Source organism: Corvus moneduloides, chromosome 6 (assembly GCF_009650955.1).
Source record: "Corvus moneduloides isolate bCorMon1 chromosome 6, bCorMon1.pri, whole genome shotgun sequence".
NCBI classification, from domain to species: Eukaryota; Metazoa; Chordata; class Aves; order Passeriformes; family Corvidae; genus Corvus; species Corvus moneduloides.
The window spans coordinates 63,383,496-63,403,715 of record NC_045481.1 but is presented as its reverse complement, the minus strand read 5'-3'; the positions used below and the strand labels follow the sequence as shown (position 1 = coordinate 63,403,715).

General features: G+C 63.8%; 1 protein-coding gene across 1 annotated transcript; it reads left to right on the top strand.

The window, feature by feature from the left end:
- The first annotated feature begins 8 nt into the window (after positions 1 to 8).
- B4GALNT4 (beta-1,4-N-acetyl-galactosaminyltransferase 4) lies at positions 9 to 19,221 on the top strand. The gene is made up of 20 exons (XM_032111757.1): positions 9 to 368; positions 7,499 to 7,602; positions 9,170 to 9,280; positions 9,355 to 9,450; positions 9,637 to 9,727; positions 10,058 to 10,158; positions 10,467 to 10,534; positions 10,870 to 10,948; positions 12,187 to 12,253; positions 13,611 to 13,754; positions 13,914 to 14,023; positions 14,281 to 14,381; positions 14,634 to 14,716; positions 15,327 to 16,524; positions 16,632 to 16,939; positions 17,129 to 17,282; positions 17,617 to 17,689; positions 17,782 to 17,935; positions 18,155 to 18,281; positions 18,506 to 19,221. The coding sequence occupies exons 1-20, from the start codon at positions 218 to 220 to the stop codon at positions 18,618 to 18,620; spliced, it is 3,435 nt and encodes a 1,144-aa protein (XP_031967648.1). The 5' UTR covers positions 9 to 217; the 3' UTR covers positions 18,621 to 19,221.
- Positions 19,222 to 20,220: the final 999 nt, after the last annotated feature.

Below are 20,220 nucleotides of genomic sequence, written 5' to 3'. Positions count from 1 at the left end.
CCGCGGGCGCGGCGCGGGGGGGGCCATGCACCGGCGGGCCCGGGGCCGCCGAGCCCCGCACCGACCCCCGGCCCCACGAGCCGCAGCCGCCCCGCGGCCGGCCCGGAGCGCGCGGGCTGGACGGGCGAGGGGCCCCATGGGCCGGGGTTAGCCCGGCGGCGGCGGCGGCGGCGGTGGTGGCGGCGGCGGCGGCGGCGGGGGCGATGCGGGCGGCAGCATGCCGCGGCTCCCGGTGAAGAAGCTCCGGAAGCAGCTGAAGCTGCTGCTGCTGCTGGCGCTGCTCACCTCGGCCGCCTGGTTCACCTACCTGCACATCAGCCTGGTGCGCCAGGGCCGCGCCCTGCGCCTCCCCTTCGCCTACGGCAAAGGTAACGGGGGGAATGGGGACCCGGCAGCCCCCGGAGCGGGGCCTCGGGGGGCTTTGGGGGGGCCCCAAGGGGTGGTGGAGCCCCCCCCCGCCCCGCCGGAGTACCGGAGCACCTGAGGTTTGGGGGTCCCCAGGGCGTGCCAGGGCTCCCCCCCTCACCGAGCTCTCAGAGCAGCTGGGGTTTGGGGGCCCCCAGGGGATTTGGGGGTCCCCCGCCCCGCTGGGGCCCCGGAGCACCCCCTCAGGGGTGGGACCCCCCCGTTTGCAGCGCTGGCTTTGCGTCCCGCATCACCCGCGTGGGTTTGGGGCGAGCGGGACCCCTCCGTGGGCTCCGCGCCCCGGCGTTGGACCTCCGGGAGAAGGGGACACCCAGGAGGGCCCCCAAACCGGCCGGGGCATTCATTGTCCCCCCTCGAGCGGCTCCGTCCTCATTTTTCCACCCGCTGCCTTGGCTGCGATGACAAAGAGGCCATTTATAGCCGCTCGCCGCTGCTGGAAGGGGCAACCTCTTCGTTCCCGTCCCTTCCCGACGTTCCCAACCCTTCCCAACCCTCCCCATCCCATCCCAACACTTTCTCAGCCTGTGCTTCTCTGCTGTATAAAAAAACCAAAATTCCTTTTTTCTCCCGCCCTCGGATCGCGGCCGGGACGGGATTCCGGGATGCTCCGGAGGGACAGGTGCCCTAAGGCTCGGCTTCGTGTCCAGCCGCTCCCGGTTTTCCCGTGGCAGACCTCCGTGGGCTGCCCGGGGGCGGCGGGGGGCACAAAGCGGCTCGGAATATTTGCTGGGTGAAACTTGAGCCGCAGCGTTCCTGGTGGGACCGACCTCGCCCAGCGCGTTTTGTCCTAAAAAATGAGAAGGGGACGGGATTTGGTGCTTATGGAGGGAGGGTAAGGCTTTCCCGAGGGGGTCAGAGCGGTCCCGGGGGTTGGCAAAGCCTCCCGGCTGGAAAAACCAAAGTTTCCGAGTGGAGCAGCAGCATGATCCTGCAAATTTTTGGGCCTTACGGTAAAATCGGGATAATGCGAATGAGCGAGGCAGGAAATGAGGCTGCTGGAGGAGGGGGGGCACCGGGGGCTGCCGGCTCCCTGCGGGATCCTCCGTGGTGGGAAAGCCGCAGGGTCCGCCTGGTGTTCCCAAGGGGGTTTTCCCCTGTGTCCCCACCGTCATCCAGAGCTGCTTCCCGCTGGCCCCGCCGTAATCCCAGTGCTCGGGACGGCCGTGTCCGGCCTCGGGCAGGGGGGAAATGGCATGGGGTCGCCGTCCCTGTGGATGGCTGGCTGGGAAAACCGGGGACCGGGGTCCCCCCCGGGTGCTGGGGTGCAGCGGCGCGAGGGTGAGCCGAGGTTTTCCTGCCGGGAGGATGCACAGGGATGCCGTGTGCCGGGATATTCCCAGGTGCTGAGCCGGGCACAGTGCCTTATCCCTGCTCTCCCTTCGTGCCTGGCATCCCGGCCGGCCGCCCCTGGGGTGCTCCATGGGTCCTCCTGTGGAAGGAAGGAAGGGAGGGGATGCCCAGCCCCGCTCTGGGTGCCAGCGGGGCCGAATGGCTGCGAGCTGGGAGCGAGGGGCGCTGGGCTTTGGTGGAGAACAGGGTCTCTGGGAGGGGGGAAGAGAGATGGCAAAGTGTTGGGCCGGTGATGGGCTCGGGTTGCCCCTTGCCATGGGGAACACGGACTCCTTCCCTGGCTGAGGTGTGGAGAGGTGGCTGATTCCCCAGGGAAAGCTGGATCCGGTTGTCCGGGACAGGACTCCAGGGAGATACCGCTCCTTCCACTGGGATTTTCCAGTGGGCGCGTAAAACCTGGGTGAAGGTATAGGAAAGGCAGAGTTTAGGTCCCATTCAGCTTTTTTGGGCACGAGGTGGTGGAAAGGGGTTGGGTGGAAGCTGGGGAAGGCTTTGGCCATGCACAGATGGACCCTCATCCTGCTGCTGCCAGAGTGGGAGAGCCAGGGAGTGTTTTAGGTGGAAAAACATTGAACGGAGTAGAAAAAAAAAACAGACCAAAAAACCCCAAAATAGATCACAGGAAATAAACCACATTGAGGAAAAAACTTGGTGCAAGGGTTTGGGGGAAGAGCATCACCCCAAGGGTCTGCACACCAAAAGGAGTTTGGGGATGACTTTTGGATTTGGCCACCATGAGCCGGGACCTGTCTGTCTGTGCCAGGGGCACTGCCCGGTTAATTAACAGGGAAAAAGGTTAATTACTCATTGAACAGGGTGTCAGCAAGCAGCTGGACGCTCTGGAGGCTGCAGATGCAGGGCAGGAGGATTTTAGGTAGTTTTGGGGGGTGTTAAGTGGGGAAGACCCATCCAAGTGGGTTGGGAGCACAGTGGGACTATCCCAGGGGTCCCGGCCCCCTCGTTGGTGACACCTGGAGCATCCAGGGGCTGTGCTGGGAGCTGGGCTGGCCCCTGATAAAACACCCCCCTTCTCCTCATCTTCTCCGAGTAGATAATTGCCCTTCTCTGCCTAATTAAACACACGGGCTCCTCTTGGAAATAATGAGGCCATTACCGTGCTCTCCCGGCTGGAAACCGCACCGAGGCAATGGGGTGGAAACGTGGGTGCGCCAGGTGGAAAGGGAAGGGGAAAGGATGAGAAAGCCAAAAAGAAGAGGGAGAAAATGACAATAAAACCCTGAAGTGGCTCTTGGTGGGGGTGTGGGGCTGGGGGTTTGCTGGGATTTAGCATGGAGGGTGCTGGCGGTGCTGGAGCAAGGTTTTGGGAGGATTTTGGGGTTCCGGGGAGCCCGGGATGGGTGCTCAAGGGTGCTAAAGGCAGTCCAGGGGTGAAACGGGGGATGCTGCCTGCTGGATGTGGGTCACCCCTCTGCTGTGGTCCAAAGGGCTCCTGAAACCCCCTGATCCCGAGGCAGCCATGGGATGGATGCTCGGTGTCCTGTCCTTGGCTGTGCTCCCTGCAGGGACCCGTCTTTGGGGGGAGCAGGAGGGAGAGGGTTTGGGATGATGTGTCCCTCTGGGATCCGTCTCGGCAGATCCTTTGATTTTAATTGGGAGGCTGAGATGCTGCAGCCTGCTGTGGGCTCCGTCCTTTTTGTCGGGGATGCCGGGAGCGGGTAGGGAAGGGGATGGGAAGGGCCCTTTGAAGATGAAGGGCAGCGGGATTTGGGACTGGGCCGGGAGCTGCTTTTTCTTCTCCTGGCATCACCCTGCTCTCCTGTCCCTGCTGGGAAAGGCTGTTTTCCCTGGGTGGACCCACATGGGGTCCTGGTGCCAGGGAAAGCAGGTCCCATCCCTGCTGCTGGAAGGGAAGCTTGGAGCTGGGGGAATGGGCTGCTTTGGGTGTCACCGGGACCCTTTTTCCATATGGGAAGCCCTTCCCAGGCTGCCCCAGGCTCCGTGCCCTGCTCCTCTAGGGTGCCCAATGGGAAAAATTTGGCACCTGCCTCTTTTGGGCTTTTCAAAGGCAAAAATGTGTCTCTTCAGAGGCACGAGTGGCTTTGAACCACCCCAGGGTGGCACCTGTCCCCAGCCTGGCTGTGACCCGGCCCCCTTGGCGCCCAGAGGGTCCCCAAAACTGCCCCTTTCAGCCGGGGGCGAAGCGAGGGATGGCTTTTCCCAAGCACCGGGAGCTCTTTGCGTTGGTGTTTGGGAGCTTTATCCTTCCCAGCGCTGCCCTGGGTCTCTTCCATCCCTTCCCTGGGCCTGCAGCTGGGCCTCTCCAGAGCCGCTCCTTGGGAAGGGGTGAGCAGCCCCCTGGGGTATCAGTGGCCTTGGCACTGGCAGGATGCAGGGATTTTGGCTGGATGAGGAGCCAGGTGGGAGCTGCTGGAAGAGGCTGGAAAGCTGGAACTGGGATGGTGACCCCGCAGGCAGCGTGGAGATCAGGGGCTGGAATGTCTCTGGAGTGAAATGCACCCTAAAGTCGCCAGCATTTCACAGGGACCTTCTCCAGAGGCTGCATCCCAGGCAGCCGAATCTCTGTGCTGTGCTGGGGGCTGTGAGTGAGCCTCTGTTGGCATGGAGCAGGGTCTCGTGGGAGCTGCTCCCGCTCTCTTTGGGTCTGCACGGTGGGGCTGAAGGGCGTCGGACGCGCAGGGAGGGACATGGGGGCGGTCTGGGGGCTGCCCGGTCCCAGGAGGGATTCGAGGTCCTGATTATGAGCACGGAAGTGTCGGAGCCGCCTCCCCTGGTGGGTGTTTGTCAGCTGGAGTGGTCTCATGGCAGCTCCATCGCCAGCCAGAGCGATTCCGCATCGATTTCCGTGGCTCCAGCTGAGAGGGCTGTCATGGAGTGGGAAAACAGCTGGAAAGGAGTGGGGCAGGCAGGAAAAATCCCCTTCGCTCCTCCAGTTCCCTCGGCGAGGCCGTGACAGGTCCAAGCAGGCAGCGGTGCCCGAGGGAGGCAGGGCAGGGGTGGCCAGGGACTGGTGCCGTGTCCCCGTGGTGGACACAAACCCCGTTCCCCTCGGCCCCCTTGGTGTCACCGGCTGTCACCCAGCCCGTGCCACCACCTTCCGTCCGGGGGTTGTGGCCGGGATTTTTGTCCCGTGTTTCTGTGGCGCTGACAGGGGGACTTGTGGTATTGATTCCTCGCTGGCTAATTATAATCGCCTGACATCTTGTTAGGAGGCTCGTGCAGGGCTGCTCCTCCTCCGAGGCCAGGAAGATTTGGGAATGGAACCTCGGGGTTTAATGGAGGCGCCGCCGCTGCCGCCACCTCTGCTGCAGCTGTGTCGGGGTTTAAATGTCACCTCCCTCCCTCCCTCCGCATCGAAGGGCTTGGAAAAGGGCCAGGAGAAACCCCGGCAGGGAAGAAAGGGACTGTGTTTGGAGCTGGGGAGGAGGAGGCGGGCGCTGGGATGTGAAAGGCTCTCTGTGCTTCCCAGCGGAGTTACGGGGCTGGGATAGCGGGGAGGCGCTTCTCCCGTGGGAGGCATCGCTGTGGGTCCGTCGTACCCATGGCCTGCTCCCCGGGATGAGGATCCTGGCTCCCTGTCTGGAGGCTGCTGTGACTCAGAGCTGGTTTGTGCCATGGTTGGTGCTTCCTGCCCCCTCCTCGCTGCTCCCGACGCATCAGCGTCGCTCCAGGGAAGAGCTCTTAGTGCTTCCGTCCCCTCCCTGAGCATCCCCTTCCCGAGGCCAGCGGGTCCCTGCTTGTCCTCAGACCTTCTGCCGTCCCTCTCCCGCCCTCTCTGCTCCTGGAGGGAGGCTGGCGAGGGAATGGGTGCAGCAGTGCTGCTGTGCATCCCGGTGGGATGCTGGGAGGAACTGGAATCCTTCTTCCTCCTCTTCCTCTTCTCCTACCCCTGAGCCGCTCCTCCCGCAGGGCTGCGCTTGGGACCGAAGGGATTTTTGGGAGCGGTGATGCTCGTTGGCAGCAGGCGCTGCCCCGCCCTGCCCATTATCCCCATGGCTCTGGTTCCCAGTTCCCCACAGCCCGACCAGCAGTCGTTTTCCGATATTAACATTGCCAGGGAATTGCGTGGACGCCCGGAAGCCTTTTCTGGAGCGGTGCTGGTGCTTTTGCTCCTCCCTGGATGTGGGAGCCCCTCAGAAGGGATGGGGAGAGCACGGGGGGCTCGTGGGGTCCTGAGAGCTCCAAGGATGAGCCTGCCCAGCTGGGGTTAACTCCTGGGGGAGAGCGAAGCAGGATGGCCACGTCCAGCCATCCTTCTGGATGCAGCCAGGGATGCTGCTGCCTCGGGATGCCAGGCAGGGGGTTTGTCTATGGCAAATCCCACGGGAGACAGGTTTATCTCCCCCGAGGCCGGGAGAGACTCCCTGAGTGGGTGCCACAGAGCCACTCCTGCCTTCCAGCCCCAGGCAGGTCCCTTGGGAGCGCTGGGCTCCCGGTGGCTGCGGTGAACGCACGGATCAGCGCGGTGGGAACTCCTGAGTGGAGTGCGCGAGACGAGCGCTGGCTCCGGTCCTGCTGCTCCCCATCACCCTCCTCACTGAGGGAAGAGGGATGGATGCAGGAACGGAGCTGGGAGAAGGGAGGGGGCGGCCGGGGGAGCTGCCAGGAGCGAGCTGGGGCTGCCAGGGGCTGAAGAATGGCCGAGAGCAGAAGAAGGGGCTTTAGAGCTTAATTTCCTGTCCCTGCTGTGGGGATGGGATTTGTGCTGCCATCTCCAAGGAGACGCCGGCTGCGCGGCCGCTGGAATACTAATGGTGTGGGAGGCGTGTGGCGGGGGGCTCCAGGCACCTTGGGCCCCTCCCCGGCTGTGGCAGCTGCTGAGGCCGCTTCATTTTGGGGAGCGGGAGCCCCCAGGACTCGCTGGTGGTGTGGAGGGACAGGGACATCTTCCCACACCCTTGGGAATGGGTCGGTGACCCCTTTCCCGCAATTCCTGGGTGCACCTGAGGCTCCCCCTCATTGCCACGTGGGGGTGGCTGGCTTTTGGGGGCCCACAGGAGCTGGCTTTTGGACACCCACCTCTCCGAGCATTGCCTTGAGCTTCCCGTGGCTCCGGATTGAACCACGGAGCTGCGCGCCGTCAGCGGTGGCTGAACTGCAAACTCCCCCCGCCCCCCCGGGTTTTGGGGTGGCAGGAAAAGGGGATGTGCCCCTCCCCCCCCCCCCCCCCCCCAAAAAAAATCATTTTCCAAGTCTGCTCCACTGTTTTGGGGGCAGTTTAAAATTCCCTGCCCAAGGAAAAGGAGCTGCAGAGGGGAGTTGAAGGCCGGGGATAATTAACCCGGCATGGTAACGAAGCTGACGGGTCTGGGAGCGAGGTCTCGATGTGAGTGTGCTGTAGTGGGGAGAAGATGGTTTGGGGGAATGATGTCTGGGGGGGTCTGGGGCTCTGGGCAGAGCTGCAGGGTGGTGCTCTGGGAGAGCTGGGGTTTGGAGGGGCAGGAAGCAGGGATACATCCCTGAGGATGGACGGGGAGCGAGACCCCCGGCAGCTCATCCCGGCATCTCTCATGTGAAGGGCCGGGAGCTGCGGGGGGTGTAATTGAACCTGCTGCTGATGAGCTGCTGCGAAGCTGCTTAGGGCAAATGGAACGAGGGGAATGGCAGCCAGGGCCCCCCGTGCCACCCCCCTTTCCGTGTCGCTGTCCCCTGGCAGCGGAGGCAATGCCAGGGAGAGGGGTGTCCCCAAAAGGGGTGCGGGGATGGGGGGCCGTGGTCTGACCCCTCTCTGCTGCCCTCGCAGATGGAGAGAGGCCGGGGGAGGTGACGGATCCCGGGAGGCGGCCAGCAGCGGCGCGGCGCAGGAAAGCCGAGGATTCCAGCGAGAGCCACGAGGAAGATCCGATGGTAACGGGGTGGGAAGGGGCCTGTGGAGGTCTCTGGTGCGAGGGCAGAGCGCTGCAGGCCTCGTCCAGCTGAGGGGGTCCAAGGGCTCAGGGGTGCGACTGCTGATTCTGCCCAGCAGCCCTCCCAGTGGGCACAGCCCCAGTCTCCTGCTGAAACTGGGCGGGATATCCCCCCCAGCATCCCACACCCTGCTCCCTGTGCCCTGGCACAGCTTCCCTGAGAAGGGCCTGGCTTCATCTGCTCTGCACTTCCTGCCTTGCTGGGCAAAGCTGGCTGCTCCCGTGTGCTCCGCTCCATCCCGGACATCGGGAGCCTCCGGGCAGGAGGCACTTGGAGTTGTGGCCACGAGGACACCCGGCTGCTGTCCCCTGTCCAGCAGGTCACCGAGGCCCTGTTGAAGGCCCTGCTGTCCCTGTGCATCCTGTTGTCACCAAGAGGCCTCGTGGCAGGGCAGCCGGGTGGGATGGCGGGAGGGGGAGCCACGGGGTGTTCCCTGCCCCATCCCACCAGTGGGTCACTCCTCAGAAATAAGGATGGACAGATGGACAAAGGAGGAATGCCCAGAGGAGGCACAGGCTGGTGCTGGGTAAGGACAGAGGGCACAGCAGGAATCGCATCCCAGCTTTCCCTGGGAGGAGGGAGAATCCTTCCAGCGGGCGAGCGTGGCACAAAACCCTCCCTCGTGAGGTCTTCCGAGGGCACTGCTCCCTCCTCCGGGACTCTAATGAGTTTGTTTAGGCAGATTGCTAATTATTTCCCTGGCACTGTGCATCCACCTGGGCTGTGCTGTGGTGACAGAGCTGTGTCTGCCCCGGGGCGGGGTCGAGGAGGAGGGGGATGATGCTCTAGGGAAGCTGAGGAAGAGGGGGGATGCTCTGGAGGGGCTCCAGAAGTACCTGGCTCTTCCTGGTCACCCATCAGTGAGCTGGAGGCAGGTGAATGCTTACTTAATCCCTCTACATGATGAGATACAAGCAATGGGATTAACCTAATCCCCTTTAAAGGAAGAGGGGGAGTGGAGAGACGTCCCGCTTCCTCCGCTCAGGACGTAGAGATCACCTCTGTGCTTTTGGAGAGGGAGCCCAAAATTCCAGCAGCCCCCAAGAGTGGCCGAACATCTTGGACGAACAGAAAACTCACTGTTTTGGAGAAGTTTTGGCAGAGGAAGGGAAACAAGTTTAGCTGGAACATTTTGTAACTGCTGCCTGCGCCACCTTGCCAGTACTTTTGTGCCTCCTCCTGCTTTCCTTTGCTGTGAGCCGTGAAATCTTTGGCCTTGGTTTGGCAACGCTCGAAATGAGGTGTTCAGATCATGGAATCCTGGAGTGGTGTGGGTTGGAAGGGACTTTAAAGCCATCCAGTTCTGTGGGCAGGGGCATCTTCCTCTACCCCAGGCTACTCCAAGCCCTGTCCAACCTGGCCTTGAACTTTTCCAGGGATGGGGCAGGCACAGCTTTTCCGGGCAGCCTGTGCCGGGGCCTCCCCCCAGATGCAGGGAGACATCCCACAAGCACAGGCTGTGCTGGCCCCCATCACCCATCCCATCTCTCCCTCTGTTCCTCCACAGAACGACGGGCAGGACGTGGATGGCTGGTTGTCCAGAAGCCAGCGTTCCAACCGAGCCAGCACCCGCCCCAAACTCAACCTGACCAAGCAGGCCTTGCCCTGGAGCGAGCAGGTGGGTGGGCAGGGAGCAGCCTGGGGGGGATGGAGGAGGAGGAGCCCCACTCAGCTCCCTCTCTTCCCTCGCAGTACAAAGGGAAGGCAAACCTGCACGTCTTCGAGGACTGGTGTGGCGGGGCCGTGAGGCACCTGAGGAAGAACCTCCACTTCCCGCTCTTTCCCCACGTGAGTCCCGGGACAGGTGCTCAGGGGTCGGCGGGAGGCTCCACCCGTCCCCCCCTGGGTCTCCGCTGGTCCTCTAGGCCCTGGCAGGCAGCGTCTGGCTTGGGGAGGTGATTCCCAGCCGGAAGGAGAGGTGGGTGGTGATGGGGATAACACGGAGGAGGTGATCCGTGCCCGTCTCCTCGGCAGACCCGCACCACGGTCAAGAAGCTGGCTGTGTCTCCCAAGTGGAAGAACTACGGGCTGAGGATTTTTGGCTACATCCATCCCTTCAAGGATGGTGAGTGACGGGGCGTGGCCTTTTTCCCCATGCGGCAACGTGCAGACACCGTGTCCTTCCCCTTCCTGGCCACAGGAGGACAGAAGGGCTCTTGGGGACGGTCCCCAAATCCTGGCTCCTTGGCGGGAGGGCCCTTCTGGAGCCTAGAACTTTTCTCTGTGGCTTTGAAGGGAGGCGAAGCCCTGATGCCATCCAGGACAGAGCCGTGACGTGGGGTCAGGGGTGGCCCCGTCCCTGTTTCCCCATCTCACCACGAGGCACCGGGACTGAGCCCTCGCCACCAGGCTCCCTGTGTCCCTCCGTGGTGACCCTCTCCGTGGCTCTCCGCAGGGGATTTCCAGTTTTCCGTGGCATCGGATGACAACTCGGAGTTCTGGCTCAGCTCCGATGACAGTCCCTCCAACTCCCGGCTGGCTGCCTTCGTGGGCAAGGTATGGCGTCACCTCTCCTCCTTTCCCTGCTCCAGGGGGAAGGACCTGTGTGGGATCCACATGTGGCTTCTCTGCTCCCTTGGGAATGCCAGGCTGTTTCAGCCTGCTCCCATCCCTGCCCCTGGCCCCGCCTGGCTTGGCTTCCAGAGGAGCCCCCTTGGTCCTCTCTGGGTTGCAGCTGCCGCAGACCAGGAGATGTAATGTTTATCCCTGGGTTTTCTTGGGGTTAATCCCTCTGATGGGAGGCTGGTGGGCTTTGGTTGGTGTCCTGCTGCTCTCATGCTCCTCCTTCCTTCCCTCCTTCCCAGCTGGGCACCGAGTGGACGGCGCCGGGAGAGTTCACCAAGTTCAGCTCCCAAGTATCCAAGCCCCTGCGGTGAGTGCGTCCTTGGGGATCATCCCGTGGGCATGGAGTCAGGGACGTGGAGCTGCTGGCTCTGACCTCCCTGGGCCGTGGTCCCTTCCCAGAAGGCACGTGGGGCCGGGCTGGACCTCAGATCTGTGGTTTGACGGGGCAGCTGATGGGGTGGGGATGTCCCAGTGTCCGCCCCATCCCACAAAACCCCTCAGCGGTGGGACGGGGGGGGAGCAGACACCCTCCTCGGCTCCCGGCCTCTTTGCCCCAGGAAGGGATTGCCCACCCGTGGGCAGGGCAGGGAGGCTTTCCCAGGCTGGCCCTGGGCTCTGACCGCTGTGTCCCCTCCCCTGCAGCCTCCTGTCCTCCCGGCGTTACTACTTCGAGCTGCTCCACAAGCAGGACGACCGGGGCTCGGACCACGTGGAGGTTGGGGTGAGTCAGTGCCCCCCACCCCAGGCCAGGCTCCTCCCAGGACTGCAGAGCCAGTGCCAGGGCTTTTCCCCACGCGTGTCAAAGGGCTTCATCCTGGAGCAAAGCCACGGTTTCCCCCTGCCGTGGCTGCCAGTGGGGACAGGTCAGGGTCGCCGTTTCCCTGGTTATTCCAGCACTGGGACACGTGGAATTCTCCTTTCCTGCTGGCGGTCTTTGGGCAGCCGAAGACCCTGCCATCCCCCTCCCGTGGGCAAGGAGAGCGCAGAGCAGGCAGGTCCCACCTTGCTGGCTGCATCCCAGCAGTGGGAGAGAGGTGGCCGAGGCGATGGAGCGATTCCCTGTTTTCTTCTTTTCCCCCCTTGGAACCACCGTGAGTTTCGAATCTGAACTTGCCTGCCTTGGCAGCGCAGCCCTGGCCAAGCCCCGAGCGTGTGTCAGGGGCTCAGGCTGGCTGAGGGGAAGATGTTGGCTCGTTAGCAAAGGTTTCCTTTCTCCCAAGAACTCATTAATCACCAGAGTCAAAGTGGTGCCAGCAAAGCACCAGGGAGGCCGGCAGCGGCAGCACCCCTTCCTCGCTGGCTGCCTCCCTCCTCCCCATCCCCTCCATCCCGATAAGATCTGCGTTTCTTCGGGCAAAAACAAATAGTGGGGAAAACAAAGAGACGGGGGAGATGTTTCTGAGATGGGATGTTTTTGCTGGAGGGAGGGAGGGAGGAGGGAGCGAAGCCTTTCAGCCGTGCAGAGGAACCTCTCGGCTGTGCAGAGAGAGACAACAACAGCATCCACAACAAAAGCAGGACCCTGGTGTGCCTCGCCCCGGGGGCATGGAAGGGCTTGTCCTGACAAAGGCTCCAGACTGGCTTTTAAAATGCTGGAGTTCAATCAGGGCAGGCAGCTCTGGAGACCCTCTTAAGGCAAACTCTCCTTTATGAAGCACTGGAGTGAGGAAAGGAGTCCTTTGGCCACAGGACTTGTGGCAGTCCCAGAGGGAAGCAGCATGAGCCTGTGTCCCACCCACAGGAGCCTTTCCCTCTCTGACCCTGCGGGGATCCCTGCTAGTCCCAAACCCTGCAGGAAATGGGGCAGGATCACCCCTCTCTCTTTGCTCCTCTTCTGCAGGGAAGTTTCTGGGAGCTGCAGGCAGGGAGGACCCATCCTGGGGTGCCGGCGTTGGGCAGCTGCATCCCCACCCCTGCCTCTCACCCGCTCATTCCCCATCTCCTTTTATTTTTTCCCAGTGGCGAGTTTTCCTCCCCAGCCTGAAGTTTGAGGTGATCGACTCCTCCTACATCTCCCTGTACACAGGTAAGGGCCAGGCTGCTCCTGCAGCCACAGCCAGCGGGCTCTCCGGGGGCTGCACGTGCTGGGAGAGGTGGGAAGGAGAGCAGAACCTGGGAAATGGGGGGAGATGTCAGCCTCTGAATCCCCGCCACTGGGCTTCTGCCTGGTGTAGGGAGGGATGCAAGGGCTGCAGTGGGTAGGATTGATGCTGGGAGCGGGCTGAGGCGCTGCTGAAAGTGGGATGTGGAGGCAACACACCACGGAGGAAGCACAGCTCTGCTGGTGCCGCAGCCTCGTCCTGGCTGCCAAGACCCCGCTGGCTCCGGGGCCTGGCCCTGAGTTATGAGGAGCTGTCGTGGGAGCGGGGATGGATGGCACAAGGTTTAATTAAATCTATAGATCTTCTGCTTCCTGCCCCTGCCCTGGCAGCAGGAAAGGGCTTGATGGATGGGTGCTGGCCCGGCGCTCCGCACGGAGCGGGAGCGGTCATCATTCCTGCTCTGGAAGGTGTCGATAAGGAGGAGGGGGCAGGCAGCAGGCGGGATCCGTGGGGGGAAGAGGGATGAGCGGTGCCAGCGGTGCTGATGCAGGTGCCCACGAGATGGATGACGTGCAGATAAATCCCTGTCCCTCAGCGCCGGCTCTTCCCGCTCCTCCCTGCTGCTTCCCGGCTCCCTCACACCCAGCAGCACCCCGAGGCAAAGCCATGTCACCCCTGGGGAGCCCATCCCAGCAGCAGCTAGAGCTCCTTCTTTCCTTCTTTCCATCCTTCCTCCCTTCCTCTGGACTTTTCCAGGGGCTCCAGCCCAGCCCCAGCCAGCTGCAGGGACACATTTGGGAAGCCTTTCCCTGCCCCAAGCAGAAGGATTTGGGGCTCGGGAAGGGGGAATCCTGCTTCCCTGTGGCTCTGCAGCAGGCAAGGCTTCCTGGGAAGGGAGCAGCCGTGGGAGCACGGCTGAGGTGACCTCCTGTGGGAGCCTGGGGGCTGGCTGGTGGCCAAGGGTGACACGCCACCCTCATCCCTGGGCAGGAGGCACCCCAGCTCGTGTCGCAGCTACCTGCAGGAAGGACACCCAGGGTTTAATCCCCGTGTCCTTGGGAGTTAAAGCCCTGAGCGTTCCCTGAGCATTTTTGAGGCCGCAGTAATCGGAGCAGGGTGGCCTGGCTGGGATCAGCCGTGCCCTCGCCCTCATTAGTCCACGCAATAATCGTTAGGCTGATTAGTCACGGGGTCTGCGGGATGGCTGGGAGGGCTACATCTGCTTCCCTGGGAGCAGGAGGAACCCACAGTGCTCCCAGCCCTCTTGGAGGGATTGGGAAAGGCCCCCTTGGAGGGTGCTCCCGGCGTGCCGGGGGGTTCAGCCCCGGCCCTGTCCCGCAGATGAGTCGTCCCTGAAGATGAACCATGTGGAGCACATCCCGCAGACCTTGGCCAGCCACAGCGGGAGCCACCTCTGGGAGGCCCAGCAGGACGAGCACGGGGCCGACATGCTCAAGGCTGACCCCAGGGACACCTTCTTCCTCAGTAAGTTCCAGCAGAATGGCTCCGTGCCAATCCCTGATGGGATCTGGGGAGGAAAAAGGCTGCTGTGGGCGCCTGGGTCATCCCTGCCGCCCTCTGCCCGTCTCTCGGGTGGGGGCATCTCTGCTGGGCTCTGTTGGGACGCTTTGGGCTTCTCCACAGCCCCTGCCATCGAGGCGTCCCGCGTGGAGAACGTGCTGGTGCCCTGTGCCTACAGCCCCACCTACGTGGTGAAGGATTTCCCCATCGCCCGCTACCAGGGCCTGCAGTTCGTAAGTGTCTCCCTGGGGACAGGGCCACGCTCCCATGGGGACGCTGCGGAGCCCAGGGCGGGGATGTTCCCCTCCGGGGAAAATCCAGGAGGAAGCGTCCCTCGCTGGAGGGTCGGGCTTAGCTTCCCAGGCTCGGCCCAAGCGGCTCGGGGTTAAATCCCCGTGGGGTGTTTGAGGTGCCGGGGGTCACTTCGGTGCTGGTGGTGGCCTCGGGTCCCCAGCTGCTCGGGGTGACACGGCACCGTCACCCCCCCCAGGTCTACCTCTCGTTCGTGTATCCCAATGACTTCACGCGCCTCACTCACATGGAGACGGAGAACAAGTGCTTCTACAGGGAGTCCCCCCTCTACCTGGAAAAGTAGGTACTGGGGGCTGGGATTTTGGGACAGCGCTGAGGTGGTGCGTCCTCAGCCGCGTGTCCCTGTCCCCCACGGAAGGGCCACCCAGGCTGGCTCTTTGCTCGTCTCCTGGACACGCAGCAGCAGCTTGAGTGCTGGCAGGGCTCCTGGATTTGGGAACCCCGGCTCCCTTGGCAGCTGGGTGCTCCTCCCCGCACACATCCCTTGCTCCTCCCTTCTCCCGGGCCCTCAGCTGCCCTCTCCATCCCCAGGTTTGGGTTCTACAAGTACATGAAGATGGATGAGGAGGAGGAGGATCCGCGGCAGCGAGCGTTTCTCTTCCTTGGCCCCGACAGTGAGTCACCAGCATCGCTGGGCACAGGGCCGAGCTCCCGGCAGCCTCACTGGCAGCTCATCCCCTCCGAGCTGTGGCTCAGCGGGATGACTCCAGCGGTGCCAGAGGCTCCAGGAGGGCAGGGCTGTGCAGAGCAGCATCCCTCAGAGCACCCCTCCGAGCATCCTGCTTGGCGTGACCACAGGGCGGTGTGGGAAGCAGGACACTGGAGTGGGATTTGCTCTTCCTCCTGCATCTCCTGGGTTGGCCTCGGCAGTGGGCAGCAGGAACCAGACCCAGTGTGGAGTCTGGGGATGTCCATGGAGCCTGGGGGTGCTCCTGGGGGACCAGAGGCTGTTTGGAGCATGCCCTGGTCAGTTTGCCGCTTGGCAAAGCGCTGGCAGGTCGGGTTTGCTCCTGGACGAGGTGGGATTGGTGCCGAGATTTGAGGTGGGGATAAGCGGCAGCAACTGGAGCTGCCAGCCCTGGGTGGGCATCCCTGGGTGGGCACCCTCTGGTGCCCCAGCCCTGCTCCCTCACCTCAGCCACAAACAGGCTCCTCTCCTGGTGGCGTCAGGCTCTGCCTCCTTGTCTTGGCCTCAGGATATTAATCTCTGCCTTCGCTCACTAGACTTCCTGGAGGATGAGGAGGAGGAGGAAGGAGTGGACAGCCCTGAGCCCACAGACCCCCCTGCCGAGGCCAAGGAGCAGAGCTTGGGGCCGGCACCCAGAGCCAAAGGGAAGGATGCCCCGCCGGTCACCGGGGATTACGGGGACGACCTGGACTATTACAGCTTCCGCCGGCAGCGGGGCTGGGCGCGGGCCGAGGCGGGCACCCCCGGGCAGCTGGGGACGTGGAGCACGTCCAGCCCAGCCCCTGCCCTCCAGCAGGATCCCGCGTTGGAGCGGGGCCCAGGCCGGGCGCTCCACTGGCTGCCCCAGGACGAGGGCGAGGAGGATGAGCTGGGGCTGCCGGCGGCGGCGTCTCCGAAGCACGGCCCGGCCCTGGGCCTGCAGCCCCACCTCTCCGTGCCCATCTTTGGTGGCAAAGCCAAAACGCCGAGTCCCAGCAGGCCGGCAGCTCCCAGCGAGGACAAGAAGCCCCGGAAAAGCCAGGAGAAGGTCTATGTGACCCGGCTGCAGCCCGGGAAGCACAAAGCCCCAGCCCAGGAGCCGGCCTTCCCCGGCATCTTCCTGTACCCAAAGCCTGTGAAGAGAGTCCACCTGCGCTCCAGGACCCCGCAGAAGCATCCTGTCGCCCCCAGCAAGCTCCGGGCCGTCCCTGGCCGCCGGAGCCCCTGGCTCCTGAGCAACATCTCCAAGGAGAGGGACCCTGCCAGGCGGAAGAGCGGCAGGAGATGGGAGCGGCCGCCCAAGCAGCGGGGGCTGCCCGGCCTCCTCGCCCTGGGCACCGAGGGGCTCTTCAGCCGTGAGGACACGACCCCTGCCCCGGGCAGGACAGCAGCCACTGCCGGCTACAACTCATCCGAGGCCACGCGCTCTGAGGGGACGCGGGCCACGTCCTTTCTGAAGGTGTCGGAAACGACGGCGTCACAGCAGGAGGAGGGGAAGGGGCAGGAGGAGGAGGAGGATGAGGAGGAGGAGGTGTCGGACTACTCCTACGAGGCGGGGGAGCTGCAGCAGGGCTGGCTGGAGGACTCCATCAACTGGCAGCGGACGTTCAGCGTCAGCTCCGTGGACTTCGAGCTGCTGCGCTCCGACTGGAACGACCTGCGCTGCAACGTGTCGGGAAACCTGCAGCTGGGCGAGAGCGAGGTGGTGGATGTGGTGGCCCAGTACATGGAGAGGCTCAACGAGAAGAACGGAGGGTGCGGAGGGAGCGGGATGGCGGCGGGAGTTCAGGGGCCGGGTCCTGGATCGTGGGAAGCAGAGCCTCGTGGTGGCGGTGACTTCAAGGCTTCCCTTTTCCCTATAGGATCTACACCCTCCTGAGGATCATCAACGTGGAGAAGCGGCGGGACACGGCGCGGGGGAACCGGTACCTGCTGGAGCTGGAGCTGGCGGAGCGTGGCCAGCGCACGGTGCGGCTCTCCGAGTATGTCTACGTCCTCCTGCACCAGGGCAAGCAGGACGACAGCGCCGAGGCCAACCCCGACGGGCTGGCCCTGGGGGCCACCGAGCCCCAGCCCAGTGCCTGGAGCGTCCTCTATGGGAAATCCGTCCTGTGCCGGCCCCTGCGGCTCAGCTGGAGGCAGGACGTCATGGTGCACTTCGTGGTGCCAGGTAGGTGACGGCGAGGACACGGCTCCCCGGGCTCTGTGCTGCTCCCTCAGCATCCTCCCGCGGGAGGAAGGCAGCCCCTTGGCTCCCCCAGCATGATGAGGGTGTCAGCTCGCCTCAGGAGGGGCTGGCTTGGCTGGGAGGGGGTGCTGTGGGTGCCCCACGTGAGCCTGAGGGCCGTGTCTCCGGCAGTGAAGAACCAGGCCCGCTGGGTGCAGCAGTTCATCTCGGACATGGCCGGCCTCTACGGGGCCACGAGGGACGCCAACTTCAATGTCATCCTGGTGGATTTTGACAGCGAGGACATGGATGTGGAGAAGGCCCTGCGGGACGCCCGCCTGCCCCGGTAACTCCCAGCCTGCAGCCTCGGGGGTCTGGGGGGCTCCCCGTGGTGGGACAGCTGCTCACACAGCCTGCTGCTCCTTGCCCGCCTGCTCAGTGCCTGCCTCGCTGCCCCTTCCCTCCTCCTCCTCCTCTTCCTCATTTTTGGGCATTTAAACTACTTTTCCATGTGGATTTGGGGGTGCAGAAACTTGTGACTGCACAGGGGGAGCCTCAGCTTGAGCTGTAGCACCTGGGCCTTCCTGGGAAGGTTCTTTCTCCATGCCAGTGGCTCCTGTCCCCCTCCTGGCTGTGTCCCTGCCTGTCCCCAGCGCTACCTGCCCTGTCCTCTCTCCCAGGTTCCAGTACCTGCGGCGCACGGGGAATTTCGAGCGCTCGGCCGGGCTCCAGGCTGGCGTGGACATGGTGGAGGTGAGCGGGGACAGGGACCAGCTCTGGCCGTGGCTCCTCTCCCCGGGGCTGTTCCTCTCTGATCCCCCTGACCCGTGCCCATCCCCTCCCAGGACGAGCACAGCATCGTGTTCCTGTGCGACCTGCACATCCATTTCCCTGCCAACATCCTGGACAGCATCCGGAAGCACTGCGTGGAGGGCAAGCTGGCCTACGCTCCCATCGTCATGAGGCTGAGCTGCGGCAGCTCCCCCCGGGAGCCCAACGGTGAGCAGGGACCCCTGTCCGGCCGGGAGCACCCCAAAACCGGGCCATGCCCTGGTGCACCTCCGCAGGAGGTGGCGCAGGTGGGGACGGACTCGTGGTGGCAAGAGGGGTTGGGATGGGGAATCCCCGTGGCTCCCAGGTGGTGGGGAGAGCACGGAGGGGATGATGAGATGGGCATTTGGGGGTCCCCCCACCCCTCACCTCATTGTTCCCCCCCAGGCTACTGGGAGGTGAACGGCTTCGGCCTCTTCGGCATCTACAAGTCGGACTTTGACCGCGTGGGAGGGATGAACACGGAGGAGTTCCGGGACCGCTGGGGCGGGGAGGACTGGGAGCTGCTGGACAGGTGAGCCTGGGGGTCCTGCAGCCCCTGAACCCCCAGGAGCAGGGTCGGCCACGTGGATTTGGGCACATCCATCAAGCTGGCTGGGGGCTGGGGTGGTGAAGGGGAAAACCTCCCTTTGGGAGGGCTGTGTCCTTCTGTCCGTCCACCCGGAGCCCTGTCCCTCTGTCCATCCATTTCTTGAGCCCCATCCCCTGAGCCCCGTCCCTGTGTCCCTCGGTCCGCAGGGTGCTCCAGAGCGGGCTGGAGGTGGAGCGCTTGCGCCTCAGGAACTTTTACCACTACTACCACTCCAAGCGCGGCATGTGGAACGCCCGCAGCAAGAAGCCCTCCAAGGACTAGTGCCCAAGCCCGGCCTGTAGCCACCGAGCCCCAGCACCCGCCTGTGCCCCGCCACCACGGCCACCGCGCCCCGGTGCCGGCACGGGGGGCACCCAGCACCCCCTGCCTGGGGAAGGGGGAGCGGGGAGGGCCACGGTGGGTGGTGGCTTTTTTCTCGAGGGTCTTATTTCTTAGTCAGCAATGAATTTATTAACTCCTTAGTGCCGGTGGGTCCCGGGGGCTGTGCTGGGTCCTGGGGGGCTGTGCCAGGCTGGGGATACCGGAGGTGGAATTGTGGCATCCAGGATCGCTTTGCAGCTGGAGCTGCCCAAGCCCTCCTGCTCCCCTTCCAGGACCCACGGAGGGAAGGGGGGGTCTGGCTGTGCCCTGCACTCGGGACACGCTCTGGGTGGGGGGCAGAGCCCCGAGGCTGGCGCTGCCCGTGCCGGGCTGGGCTGGGGGGGGGACGGGGCAGAGCCTGGAGCAGGTACGGGCAGATGACGTTTCCAAGCTAATTTCTGTGAAATTATGAGGTAGGAAGCTGTTTTCAGGAAGTTTTTGTCTGTTTGGTTTGGTTTTTTTTTTTATTCTTAAAAAATTAAAATCAATGTCTTGGCTGGGATTTCCCTCCGCTCCGTCACCCCCACACGCGGGTGGGGATGCAGGGCATGGGAACTGCGTTGGCCTCGGTCCCCGAGGGTCCCCTCTCTGTGGTGGGAGTGGGCAGCAGCTTTCCGTGCTGTTTCCATGCGAGGAGGAGGAGGAGGAGGAGGCAGCACCCTGTTTGATGCCCGGCCACGAGCCCGGGCTTGCTGAGCCTCCGCCCCACTCCTGGGCTCCACCCAGCTCCATGGAGGGCTGCCTGGGTTCCCTGGGCTCCTGCATGTCCTGGCACACTTGTCCCTGCCCACCCTCTGTGCTGGTGCTGCCCCTCACCCGAGTCTGTCTGTGGTGGCGTCTCGAGGGTTGTGTCCTGTCCCACCTGCCACGGGCACCTGCTCCTCAGCCAGGTCCCCCCGTCCCCCAAATCCCCTGGGCTCCTCCCTGAAACAGCCTCGCAGTTTCCCTCCAAATGTTTCGTGCCCCGTCTGCATCCCCCAGGCTCGCTCCGAGCATCCCGAGTTTGAGGTGAGGATGGACGAGGGGGGCTCAGCCACCTGAGTGCCATCAGCAAACAGCTACAGTTGGCGGCTTTTTGTCCCAAATTCGGTACCTGTGGCCCCAGGCTCTGTTGGGGAGGGACCGTCCCGGCAGGCAGGAGTTGTTTCTCCCCTCTCCTTGCCCTGCTCCCTGGTTTTTTGCAGCGCTTTGGAAGCGCTTTGTTGTGGGCGAGGGCTGTGCCCGCTGCGCCGGGAGCTGGTCTGTGGCTGGGCAGAGCGGGTGGCCCCACGGCCCCCGGGCCACCAGTCCCATCCCAAAACCAGCCTGGCCTTAGGCACAGCTTTTCCAGCAGCCTCCCAGCCGGGAGAGCTCCAAAAGCCACCACCATCGGAGCGGGCACCAGGCCCAGCCAAACGCAGAGCTGCCGCTGGTGCTGGGAGGGATTGGTGCCAGCAGTGCCATCCCCACCGGTGCTGGGGACAGTTTGGGGCCGGCTGATGGTGTCTGCTTGGGACAGGGC